Source organism: Solea solea, chromosome 9, assembly GCF_958295425.1.
Source record: "Solea solea chromosome 9, fSolSol10.1, whole genome shotgun sequence".
Lineage (NCBI taxonomy): Eukaryota > Metazoa > Chordata > Actinopteri > Pleuronectiformes > Soleidae > Solea > Solea solea.
In genome coordinates, this window is record NC_081142.1 from 10,073,179 (window position 1) to 10,086,330 (window position 13,152).

The 13,152-nt window shown below is 39.7% G+C and overlaps 1 protein-coding gene across 3 annotated transcripts; it reads right to left on the bottom strand.

Moving 5' to 3' along the window:
• Window positions 1-1,481: 1,481 nt before the first annotated feature.
• On the bottom strand, window positions 1,482-11,821 carry atcaya (ATCAY kinesin light chain interacting caytaxin a). 3 transcript variants are annotated; one of them, XM_058639265.1, is made up of 14 exons: window positions 11,680-11,821; window positions 11,177-11,556; window positions 10,038-10,137; window positions 6,602-6,660; window positions 6,239-6,505; window positions 5,610-5,783; window positions 5,372-5,474; window positions 5,128-5,259; window positions 4,947-5,033; window positions 4,535-4,633; window positions 4,288-4,323; window positions 4,121-4,192; window positions 3,965-4,019; window positions 1,482-2,278 (listed from the first exon to the last, which is right to left on the bottom strand). In XM_058639265.1, exons 3-13 carry the CDS (start codon window positions 10,112-10,114, stop codon window positions 3,986-3,988), a joined length of 1,140 nt encoding a protein of 379 aa, XP_058495248.1. In that variant the 5' UTR covers window positions 10,115-10,137; window positions 11,177-11,556; window positions 11,680-11,821; the 3' UTR covers window positions 1,482-2,278; window positions 3,965-3,985. The 3 variants fall into 3 exon arrangements, with proteins under 3 accessions (XP_058495248.1, XP_058495247.1, XP_058495250.1); XM_058639264.1 differs by having other exon boundaries at window positions 11,660-11,821; XM_058639267.1 differs by lacking the exons at window positions 10,038-10,137; window positions 11,177-11,556; window positions 11,680-11,821 and adding an exon at window positions 8,750-9,046.
• Between the last annotated feature and the right edge of the window lie 1,331 nt (window positions 11,822-13,152).

Below are 13,152 nucleotides of genomic sequence, written 5' to 3' on the forward strand. Positions count from 1 at the left end.
ATTTTAAGCACGTTTTTCTCAAGTCAAAGAATATGATTTTTGTGTAGATTTGTTACTGCAAACTTGGCTACTTTGATTGTATTATATATCAAAATAAACGATGATTGTAAATCTTAGATTAGACTTAGACTAGAAATATGAAAACGGATTCCATAACTGAATTCAGAAGGAATGGTTTATTTGCTTTTATTTACATGGAAGAATCAATCATGGTAACAGAATAAACATCAGAAACACTAATTATTGATAATCTTGAATCCACTTAAATCTGAGCAAATGTTTTACAGCAGAGAAATGCTAGGCAGACAATTAGTAGCAATGTACATATTGTGCTTTAATAGTGAGAATTCATATTTTAATTTTGGAAAGTTAACCTCAGTTGTATGCAAACCTTGTCACTGACAATGGCTATAACTTGATAGACTAAACCATGAAATCCTAACACTAAAAACACAAAGGCTACATTTTAAATTCCTTCAGTTCCTTCATGGATTTCTTTTAAACATTTGGTTCAAAAATAGGCACTCAGTTCAGCCAAAACAACAACAACAAAAACAAAAAACCTACGACAGAGCAGCCCTCGCTATGACAAGCAGTGTCTGATGTAACTGTCGCTCTGTTTAATGGCGTCAAAGTATTTTTCCCACAATGAAAAGGCAACAAAACAAGAGAAACATCACAACTGGAGAAAAAAGACGGAGTTTCATTTGTTCTATATGAAAGATGCATATACGCATGTGCATGCTGTGCTAACAGCTATAAACTACACGAGTCATTCTTCTCTACAACAAAAATAACTCATCACCTCCTAAACGTAAATCTACCACAGTCTGTACATCCCACATTATGGGACAACAGTGCAAGAAAAAAACAGCTAACAGGCAACACAGTGTGCAGTTCTTTACAAAAATAAAATTTCTCTGCTGCTACAATAAGTCGAGTGACAAAAATAAAGGACGGTCCGTCCCATGTACACTATGCATGCAAACAAAAATTTAAATGGCAAAATGAGACTCAGCTTCGGCTGCATTGACATAGTCTGTCTGCACTTCTATCAGAATCTCTTAGTATGGGCCCTTTCTATTGGAGCTGATATGGTTAGTGGTAAGAACACATTTCTACAAAAAATAATAAAAAAGATGATAAAGTTAAATGTATAATACAGCTCAGCTGCCCCTTAATGATCAAACTATATAACAAGAAACACTTTCTCTTTCAAATATGCACTACATTTTAGAATTTGAAAATCAAATGGGCAACATTTGTTACTTTGTGGTCACACATTATTCATTATATTTTAGGTTTGTATCTCTAATTTCCACGCATAGAAAGTATTCTTAATGTGATGCTCAACTGTCACATTCAAAAAGAACATCATTGTGATGTATGACATCTGTTTGTGTGGACACAAATTCATGACACACAAGAGTAATTGCTTCTCAGTGTCACACTATAGGATTCTTTTAGATGTTCATGTCTCAGGAAACATGACAGAATAGCTCATATGTTGATGAATGTTCATACAGCAAAAGACAGCATTTGAAAATGAGTCACGGCAAATAAAACGCAATAATAAAGAGGAAGGCATCTGATCTGTTTGACAACCATCATTACTGTGTATATATATATATTAGAATGACAAACATGTAAATGATATGTACCAAACACCACCATCATGTGACCACTCCCACCGGCACAAGCTTCAGTATCAGCTGTTATGTCAGCTCCCTCTTGTCAGGTCATAAATGTTGTTAAAAAATTTGGACTTACATCTACGTTTGCATTAATGACAAGCTGTAGAATAATTAAACAAAACGATCTAATGCGGCAAAAAATGTGTCATCCTTTTAGTTTTAGTAGACTAGAGTGATCATTTATGTCCATGTTGTGTCCTTACAGAGCCTCCGCCTCCTCATGATGATGTGGATCACGTTATGACGTCTGGTCAAAAGGTCACAGTGCCGCACACACAGCAAGGTAATGAACAGAATTTACTCAGCAACAGTTTCCACTAAGATACAGTTCAATGCAGCAGCATCTCCTCTTAACGATCTTCAAATTGTGATGTCTGAAGCTCTCTGGAAGAACGAACGACAAAGGGTCCAGACAGAGCGGACGGAGAGAGATGGATCGTTCACCGTTTTGACTGGAAAAAACGATAGCGGTGATCTTCAGTTGGTATATTGATTAAACGAGGGAGTGCATGTTGACGTGATGGCCATCTGCTTCTTACAGGTATATATATCAGAGATGTCATGCTCCAGACTTCTGTCACACCCTGCACCAAGAGAAGGAAAATATCGTGGACGATTACAACAAAATGGCACTATTAAACTCTAGTGGATAAAGTTAAATGAAAACATTAAAATAGCGTCCACAAGTCAAATTAAAACTTCTAAAATGATGTATAATCACTGACCACTTTATGAGGTACACCTGTTCAACTGCTCATTATTACAAATATGTAATCGGTCAGTCACATGACAGCATCTTAGTGCATGTAAACATGGTGAAGACAACCTGCTGAAGGCTTAAGTGACTTTGAACATGGCATGGTTGTTGGTCTGAGTATTTCATAAACTGCTGATTTACTGGGATTTACAGAGCAGATGTCTGTGAAAGGGGAACATATCCAGTGAGTGAACAGTTACTCAAAAACCACTTGTTACAAGCAGTGAATGCAGAAAACCATCTCTGAACACACACCAGGTGCCACAGCTGAGACTTTACGAGGTGTCATTAGTATCTAATGAGCTTTCTCTCTGCCTGAAGTTCTTCTGTTTTGAAATCAATTACATGGTGCGTGGGCCACACGGTTGGTGTAGTGGTTAGCACTGTAGCCCTTGACCTGGGTTTGCGACCTGGTCAGAACAAAGGCCTTTCTGCATGGAGTTTGCATGTTCTCCCCGTGTGTGTGGGTTTTCTACTGGTTTTCTGCGACACCTCATGTGGAAGATAAAACAGTAGAAGGTGGCTGGATGGGTAAAAATACATGTTGCGATCCAGTTATTGATTTTATAGAATCAATATGTAGCTGACACAAAAAAAGAGTCATTCTCTTGGTGATAACATTGAAAAAAGGACTTTTGTCATGACTACATTTAATGCTAAAGAAATGTGAAAGTTTATTCATTCTGTCTTACGGACTGCATGGTCATGAATCATTGCTTTTAAAACAACAAACAACTATTATCGTTGGCATTTCATTGCCATGACCTTGTATGTACATCCTCAGGCCAGCTGGTTTCAGCCATCTCAGACAATAAAAACCTATTGTGACTCATTTGTGGTTGTTGTTTAGTCTATGAAAGTGTTATTCACATCGTTTGACCTTCATTTTAGACCCGATAGGAAACAATCTAGAGACATCAGCTTCTGTAAGGACATTTGTCGATAGTCAAAGGTGTTGTTTTGTTTTGCAACAGATAGGAGTGTGACAATTGTATTATTGGTTAGTGTTTTGTGTTAACTTGACACAAGTCTTTTTGAAATGGCAAGAGAAGTTATATGTTTGGTTTTGAAGATTATGTACTACATCTGAATGTATTAAGAGAAATTGTATAACTTGAGATGAATCAACTATGTACCCAATTGTGTTGTTAAAGGTTGTAAGCTAAATTTCATTATGGGGAAATATAAAGATGATTAGGCTATAACTAAACTAAACTCTAGTGGATCTTTTTCTATTCATGTGTTTCCTGTGCATATGCTGCACTTTAATGTCTGTTGTGGCATATGAGAGAGAATATCTGAGGTATCATTTGATACTGTATGTAGTTAGAATACTGCATTGCAGTTAATACACATTCCTGTACTAAAATATGAAAATGAATAAATATGAAAAGAATACACTGCAGTGTGGAAACCATTTAGGAGAGGGGAAAACAAATGTCACGTGAAGTTGGTCAATGTAAAACCACAGCGCCACCTTGTTGCAAACAAAAGCAGAAAACCTTCACCTCACCTGCAAAGTTCTGTCCTCTTCTCATAAGCCTTGATCCACAAGCACTGACTTTGGCCTGGAAACAAGAAAACAAAAGGAACAGAGATCTTATGAAAGGCTTGATACATACATGACAATGACAAATGTGTGAGTCTGAACATCAGTGAGGACCATCACCTTGCAGACTTTTTCATTGTCTCCTGTGGGACTGACTGCTGATGCTCCTGGTGTCTCTGCTCCTGCTCCATCCTGCAAACACAGTTATTGTTTGGTGGAAACATTTAAAACACTTGTGTAGATAAACAGTATAGAACCAGTGTGTGTTAAAACCACTGTTCAGTTACCTTTCCCTCCTGACTTTAATCCTCTCCTCGTCAAATCTGAAAACAAGGGACAGTGTAATATTTGCATTCTTAATTCATTTAAACCACTTTACTGTCAACATTAATAATGTTTTTAATCATTATTTAAATAAGAAGAAAGTTAATTTGTCCTCTAGTAGATTTACATGAACCATCACAATGTTAATCACAGCAGCGTTAACTGCTGACAGCAGCTCATTTTCTCCATCTAGTGGTAAGAGGTACTTACTGCACCACACACTCTGGGACATGAACATGCTCCATGGGGACAATTTCTGCCAGTTCATCCAGACTGTGGACATACTGGATCTTATTCATGAACTTCACACTGTGGAGAATTATGAGAGAATGACAGCACAAGTAAAGTTTGATTCATGGTTCTGACGTCATGGCTACAGAGGCTTTGGAGGGGAAAAAAATGTTCTTTTGTGACATTATTTAGGAGCAAATATGTATTTTTTTAAGAGCTGGTAACAAATGAAATATCTATAGAAACATGGGATACTTTTCAGTCAATAACAGTCTATTTCCGTATTATTATTAATGGCAGGAATAGGTAAAACATTAAATTGTGCACCAGGAATAGGGGATTTGCTGCTTTAAAACACAATCATACAGGTGTTAGTGTTTGTGTGTATCACCTGATGAAAGGCCTGGATATAGCCAGGACAGTGCGTATGAACCATGTGGGATGAGCGATGACCAAAGACTTCAGGTTCTTCCTCAGTCTGCCATCACAACACAAACAGCAAGTGAATTTATTCAGCAGAGAGTTGCTTCAAAAGTATTCAAAGTAAAAAAAAAACCCACAATTTTCATCACCTTCTGTCAATCATCTGGTAACATTTCTTAAGCCAGCTGATCCCAGGCATCTTACTGCGAGGAGTTGCTCCGTTCATGTAGATGATCAGGTAATCTTCAGCCACAAGCATCTCCAGACTGCTCACCACATACCTGGAGAAGAAGAGGACAGGTATGTTCTTTCCTCTGTCAGCCTATACTGTATTTACTATTTACTTTTAGTCACCACTTCATGTTCAAACTGCATTTGAAAAGCAAAACTCACAGAAAGAGGTTTTCCATCATGTAGTGATAGTCTGGACAGCTGCTGTCAGGCAGGTAACAGGCAGAGAACACAATGATGGCATTGAGACCTTCTCCATAATAACCTGTTGAGAGAACGGACAAATGACACATGACTATTTTAGCAGACTCATGTCTGACAGTGGTGAATATTTCACTCCCCTGAATACTGTTCTGAGTCTTCCTTGAGGTATCAAATAAAAGTCTGCCCCTTCACTGACCTCCATGTGTGATGACCCGCATATAAGGTCTGATGACCTGCATGTCAATACGATGCTCCTGCTCTCCAATGATCACTGTTCTCCAGAGGCGTCCGTTGTGGGGGTTCCCATCTTCATCCACTTCTGCTGAGCCGTCACATGGACCTGCTTTGGCTGAGGCCACCGGTGTGTCATCTGTACAGACACAAAGACACAAAGACACATTCTCCTCCTAAACATTAAACAATTAACTTAAGACATAGTATATTTGCAGTTTCTTTCAAGTTAACTTATATTTTACATAAAAGGAGAAATTGAATAGAATGGAATACAACAATAGAGTGAAACATGTAATAAATATATGATATTCCTCTGATTCTGCAAGCCTCTGACTAATAACATATAGCACAATATGTTACATATTCATTTAGAGTATCCTGTAGAACCCTGTAACATTAGAGTCAGATTAGACAGAACTTTGAATAGTGATCCACAGATTAATCGGTCAAGTTATTAATTGACCAGGCACTTTTTGCCTGTATTTGTATATAATTTTCTAGCCACTGGCCGATTTTTGTTCTTAAAAACTGCAGTAAAACTTTGTTGTATTTAATATTTTGATCACAGGGGATAAAATAGATGTGTTGTACCTTCCCACTCTAGTTCGTTGCCATTGGTGATGAACTCCAGTGAGTCTGTCTCATCCGGAGTGTCAATGTCGTCAACATTAATGTCCAGGTCGTCTGGTGTGTCCAGGAAGTCGTCAGCAGAGTCTGACAGCAGAGATCCCTCGCTGTGATCCAGGGAGAGGTTCATGTCTGGGGCCAGCAACGTACGACGTTTACGGCTGGACGAAGACCCTCCTCCTCCTCCTCCTCCTCCTCCAGGTGGGTTCACATTCAGGGAGTTAGGGGGGGCTACAGCAGCAAGACCAGGAGAGGAGGTGAGACTGTGACTCGACTAACGAAACAGGACTTTGGGCTCATCAGTGATCATCAAGATGTTATACTTACAGCCTCTGTCGTCTGTGAGACCACAGGAGGCATCCATGTCTTCGTACTCTGGCAGAGGTCTGGAGAGACACATACACAGGTAAGTCCTTGAAGTTGAAAGTATAAATACTTTGTTACTGTACTTAGGTAGAAAATTCACTTATCTGTATTTTATTTTGGTTTTTATATTTCCAGCAACGTTTACTTTTATTCCACTACATTTCCCCTATCATTGTTACTTATTAATATCACTGTAATGGTCTCTGTATTTATATTGTGCTTTGTGAGTCTTGATGAGCCGCTTTATGCTTTAGTTTTGCCATTCAGCCATTCACATGCTTCAACATGGGGTTCAGTGTCTTGCTCAAGGACACATATAGACTAGTAAAGCCAGGAATTGAACCCACAACCTTCCAGTTGAAAGACAACTCTCCCTACCAATGAGTTACTCCTCTCTTTCTTTAATATTTTTACATTTACTTCAGAAGTTTACTACAGAACATTACTTTTGATACTTAAGTACAGTAAATATCAGATACTTTAAGACTTCTACTTAAGTAATATAGTAAAAAGTGACTTCAACTTCTACCAAAGTCATTTTCTGGATATGTTTTAGGTATTTCATACAGGACTGGATACGGGCAACCGGACTTGCTTGTGTTAAGTTGAAGTTTAGCTTCAACTGAAGCGTCTGCCTTCACAGACATACACATGTAAGCATTGAGTATTGTGGATAAGATAAGGTAAGATAAGATAAGATAAGCCAAGATAAGATAAGATAAGATAAGATAAGATAATACATTATATGAATAGAAATGAAAACAAAAACAAAATGTAGGTAAAATACAGGATAAATAAGACAAAAAATGAATAATAAAAAATACAATGTATAATAACAATATACAATCTTTACAGTAAAAAGGTGACCGTATGTGCAGTTTTTTTCCACTGGGTGCTTGGATGGTCTATATATCAAGTCAGAGTCAAGGTTCAGGAAAGCAATTCAAACATGCACCTGCCTCTTGACCTACTTTCTGGCTCTTCAAATAAAAGCAACCTCAAATGTGGTTGACTCAATCCATTACCTCGCCCAAGGAGGTTATGTTTTTGGTTATGTCCGTCCATCTGTTTGTGAGCAGACTTTGATGACATTTTCTGGGGATAGTAAGCAATGTATGGCCAAAGGCAGACATTGTTAGATTTTTGGTGCAAATAGAGATCATAATTCGAGTTTGTTGACACTGTACAATGAGCAGCCTTGGTAGAGTTTTGTACTCTCCGAGCTCTGAACGCTCTTCTTCAAACACGGTCTTTATTTGGCCCCATAATAAACAGAAACACTGTGATTAGGATGGCGTCCATTTGATCATGAGCACCGATTGTTGACACTGATCTGGCAAAGCAGTGAACAGCACAAGCTGAGGAGTATAGAGGTGGTAATTAATGTCTCACTGGGGAGAGATGAAGATTATAGAGCTGCCAGGCAGACAGGGGTGTGAAGCAGAGCAGAGACTGGGGGGGAAATGGGGGGAGGGGGACAAGAAATAAGAGACACAAATTTCTGTCATCAGTTACTCTTTGAATATAGTTAAGTTGAGCAGCTCTGCTGTTGACAACCTGCACAGAAGGAGCAGTGAATTCACTTGTGTATGGTGTGTGTGTTTGTTTATAAGTGATGAATGCATGCACATTACACGGCTGACGCACTCACACATGTGCCCCATTAGCAACACCACCACATGAGACCAAGCAAGTGTAAACAGTGATGCGCAGCTAAATGGACAAAAGGAGCTGCAGAGAGTGACAGTGCAGTGTTTTTCAGCAGAGGTGGGTTTATAGCTACATTCCTGTGAAAGCCAACCGCTTCACCCACCCATCTGCAGGAGGACAGTGCGTGACAGTGTGGCCTCCTCCTGATCCAAAAACACTGGCTTTGGACCAGAGACACAGGCACTGGTGAACAGTCTGAATCTATTCCCCGAGGAGCCTGCGGCGATTAATAGTCTAACGCTTCCTTTGTCACAAATGAAGTGCTTTCTACAGACACAACAGACTGATGAGGATTTCTCTCTTTTTAACAAAAGCATGATAATCCCTTTGGTTTCCCCTTTTTTGCAGCTGCATTGTCTTTCTGCAACATCAATAGCAGGATGAAGCAGTGACGCTTACCTTCTGGAGAGAGTACAGGGGGCTGCTTTGGTCAAAGTCGATTCAAATAAGCTTTTTTTTTTATCTCACAAATCTTTGTGTTTGGTTTGCTTAATCATCCACCGTCTCCTCAGCTGATAGGAGACAAGCTAGAGCAGAGCATCACTCTGACGCTTCCTTAATAATCCATATGCTGCTGTCTATTCCTCCGTCGTCTACCAAAACCTCCCACCATTTTCCTGGCAATGCTGTTTTGTTGATCTGTGACTGCTGTTGCGTCACATGACGTGGACTGAGACCATTTGGAGACAGGCGTTGCACCTGCTCCCTGGCTTCCTGATTCTCATCACATGGAGGAGGAAGGGAGGAGGGAGGAGGGAGGGAGGGGGGGAGGAGGATGGAGCTCAGCAGAAACTGTCTTCACACCCCCTCTGTTCTTTTTCTGCCTGTCAAGCTATTCAATTTAAACCTGTTAACATCCAATCAACAACACGCTGTCATCTCTGTCTCTACAGCTTTCTTTACTGTTTACTAAGAATCACTTGTCTTTCCTTCATCCGTCTTTCCCGCGTCTTATTTTAGAGCCTCTCACTGTGAACATGACGCTGAAGGTCACTGCTCAAACATGACTATACATATCTTTACATATTGAGCTTACAGCTGTGAGTATATCCTTTTATTATCTTCATTTTAAATTACTGTTTTACTGTTTATTTTCTCTTCTACTATTCCTGCTGTCTCTTGGTCAGGTATAATAGTATTTCTAGTCTCTGGTGTTTTCTCATCACTTATTGTTGAGATCTGCCACAAGCAATTTGAGATGCATTACACTGTGTGAACAGTATATGAATAAAGTTTGGATGAATCATTGATTGATTTATTGATTTAACACACAGAGGGCACAACAGAAAAGCCCTTGGCCGAACTGGGATTCGTCTTATTATGAGGCAATAGTGTGTGGACCCTTCTTAAATTATTATATTTCAAGAATACACCTTGACAAAAACAGTATATGTAAAACAAAACATTAATCAGTAATTAATTAATTATACATTTAATAATAAATGATTAGTTACCTACCCTCATTAAAAGCCACACAAACTAAGGAGATAAGAGAAAGAGGCAGTAATGCCAACTGCCGTAAAACACCAAAGACAAAGAAGAAGAAGAAGCACAAGACAGCTCAAAGAGATTATTTAAGAACAGCTTCTTTTCTCAGTTTAAGTTTCAACGTCTAATCTCCTGCCCACATTTAAAATGGATATCTGGCAGGATTGATGATGACCAATAGAAATGCAAAGGAACCCACCTGGGGAAGTCTTCATCCTGCCACTCATCTTTCACTTCCATGTTCTCCATTCGTAGAGTCGCCTCTGTGGTGCCCATCCCTCAGAGAGGAGATCAGGGGCCTGCAGGTGAAAACATGAATAAAGACCATTTATAAAATGTCAGATAAAACAACACTAGACAGTGAGCTCAGTGCCTGCACCACAGACACACATGTTTGAATTTGTTTAAGTTTTTTAATGCAGTTTCAGGGCAGATACTGCTGGTCACATGGCTTTTTTCCCCCTGCCCACAGGAGCTCATGTGAGACGCATGTGACTGAGTTCTCTCCTAAAAGTCGAATATTACACACAAATTTTATTCTTAGTGGAATTCAGGAGACAAGTGTCAGGGACAACTTTCAAAACCTAATCCTCCCGCACTGCTCCTTAATCCTCCCACTGATGTGGCTGCTGCCTTTTTGATCTCTACTCGCACAGAGGTTTTATGGAACAAATAGTTCAAATAGCTCAGCCCAGACCTAATATCCATTCATTTATGCTCGAGAACTCACATAATAATGAGTGTTTCTGTTTTGTTTTTGTACACAACAGCAGCTACACACAGATTTGCATAAATAATAGTGTTTCTGAGTTTCACTCTTGTCCTCTCATCATCTAATGATGTGTGAAATCCTCAGGTTCTGCTAAGAGACGGGGGATTCCTAGTCTATGATGGAGGTTATACTTAGAAACAAAACACATGGGCTGCATAGCCACAAAATGCTGTAATGTGACAACCAGAGAATGATTATGACAAGTTTATCAGCGATGCATATAGAAGATGGCAGCGAGAAAAATCATGCGTGTAATAATTAATTACTGGAAGACGTGTGGTGGTGGTGGTGGTGGTGGAGGATGTGTATGTGACCTGGAGGGTAAAATTGTCTAACAGCATTTCCACAAAAACACTCGGAAATAGTAGTGTATGTAAATGAGTGTGTATAATCTCCATCATTTAAAGAGCCAGTTGATGCCATGGTTCTCGCCACAAACCACTCATCTTCCATCTTATATTATGTTCACATTTCAAATGTGCAGCACATTACCACAATCGAAGGAAGTAGTCACACACCTTTCCCCCAAATGGAACAGTTAATAGAAAGGCAGAGATTATACTCACATGAGCGGTGTGAGTCTTCCCCTACAAACGTCTTGCTGCTCTGTGACAGCGTGTCCTCCCTCCTCCTCGCTTACAGATGCAACGGTTGGTGTGAAGACTGTTCTGATCCCTGATACTAACACAGAGGCATGGGCATGGCACTGAAACCTCTCCTCACTCTCTCTCTGTCCTTTTGACTCATTCACATGCACACACACTCATGCACAGCCACAGTCGAACACTGTCCTCAATGTCAGCAGTAGCCAGCAGCAGGTGTCTGAAGACAGGGGGCACCTCTGTGCTGGAACCCCCCTCCTCCTGCCCTCTGCCTCTGTCCACCTTTGTCGGAGAAAGACTGGCTGTGAAGCGTGAGAAGACAGCCTGCGTCTCAGCTCCTACATCTAAAACACAGAGACACAAAAATCCTTAAATGTGACTGCATGTGCTCGTGCATCACGATCTCTTCTTCTCTTTGCTCGTGATTGGAGTGTCCTTCCTCCCCACCTCAACATTTAGTTAAATACCATCTTTGATTCTTGTCTGCATCCAGATCCTTTCATGAAGGCGGCTTAAAAAGAAATCCCTACAGCAACTTGGGGGAAAATTCAAACACCAGTCTCTGTCCTTTCACTCCATTAGCTGTTACTGGTCCTCTACACGGCTGCAGTTCCCTGGCAACAGCATCTCACAGCCCCTCCCCTCCCTTACTGTCTCCTCACCCCAGTTTATTTTATACCCTCCATACCCCAACTCTCAGCACAGACGTTAATTGTGCTCGCTCACAGTTTTGCTCCATATCACGATGATTTACTCTGCATGTTTCTGCCATGGGCCTCGTTCTATTTAAGGGCTTTGTGTCTCTCTGGTGGCAATAGTAAGCTGTGTAGTAACAGTTATCTTTTTACTCTTGAGAAATCTGAAATTAAAGGGTCTGATGGTAGGTACTGCAGATAAGGGCTGTACACAATGAGGAGCTTTTCAAACAAGATCCTTAAGAATTAGTAGCCTGCTGCATGTTGTTTAATATCATTATATATCATAAAAGACTACAAGTTTTTGTGATGGGAGTATGAAATAAACATAAATCATTAAATATAAGCATTAACTTGCCCACACCATCAGGAAGCTACAGTGGCCTATACATACCAGAAAGGATGTCCTTCTTATTATTATGAGTATTGCTCCCGTACTACAAAATACAAAGTGCTGCCTTTGGCCAGTTTGTCCATAAGGGCCAATGTAGTATTGACAGCACGAGATAGCAACCTCTGTGAAGCAAGGCGTTCGCCTTACATGATAAAAGGCTATTTATTTTAAAGTCATTGTATACTTATACAAGCATTGCCAAAAAAAGATGTGTTAAAAATACCATTAATAAATTAAAAGGACTCAGTGGGCTGTACTCTGTACAGGAGGGGTCGCAAACTCAAATGGAGGTCACTGAGCTTTGAGTGTGGTCAGGAGGGGGCCCGTCAAGTGAAAAAAGTCCAGCATTTTGGGTAAAAGGAAGTGTTCTCCAGTAAGGGTGGGCGATATAGCAATTATATCACCATATTCTGATATTGCAATAACAATATTTTTGATGATATTTCAGAGAATTTTAAAACAAAAGTCTAGATATACTGTATAACTCAAAATAAAAATGTATCAATGATGTAAAATTAATCTTTGTATTAAAAAACATACAGAAATAATTCATTATTTAAATAGCTATTAAGTGGTGGGCCAGAGGAAATCGACTGGAGGGCTGCATGTGACCTGTTGGCCACACTATTACCTCTGTGAATTAATTCAATCACATCCTTTTACACGATTTTGTATCATGAGTTTTGTTCCTTATACGAAAGTAATAGAAAACTGCCATCCACACATACTGCCCTTTATGTCCTTTGTTTCAGACTGAATTCTAAACTCCTATAACAGCTCTCACACCTTGTGCTGTTGATCTGTAAACGTTTAATCACGTGCGCACACAGTATTCAGTAGTTTGACCACGT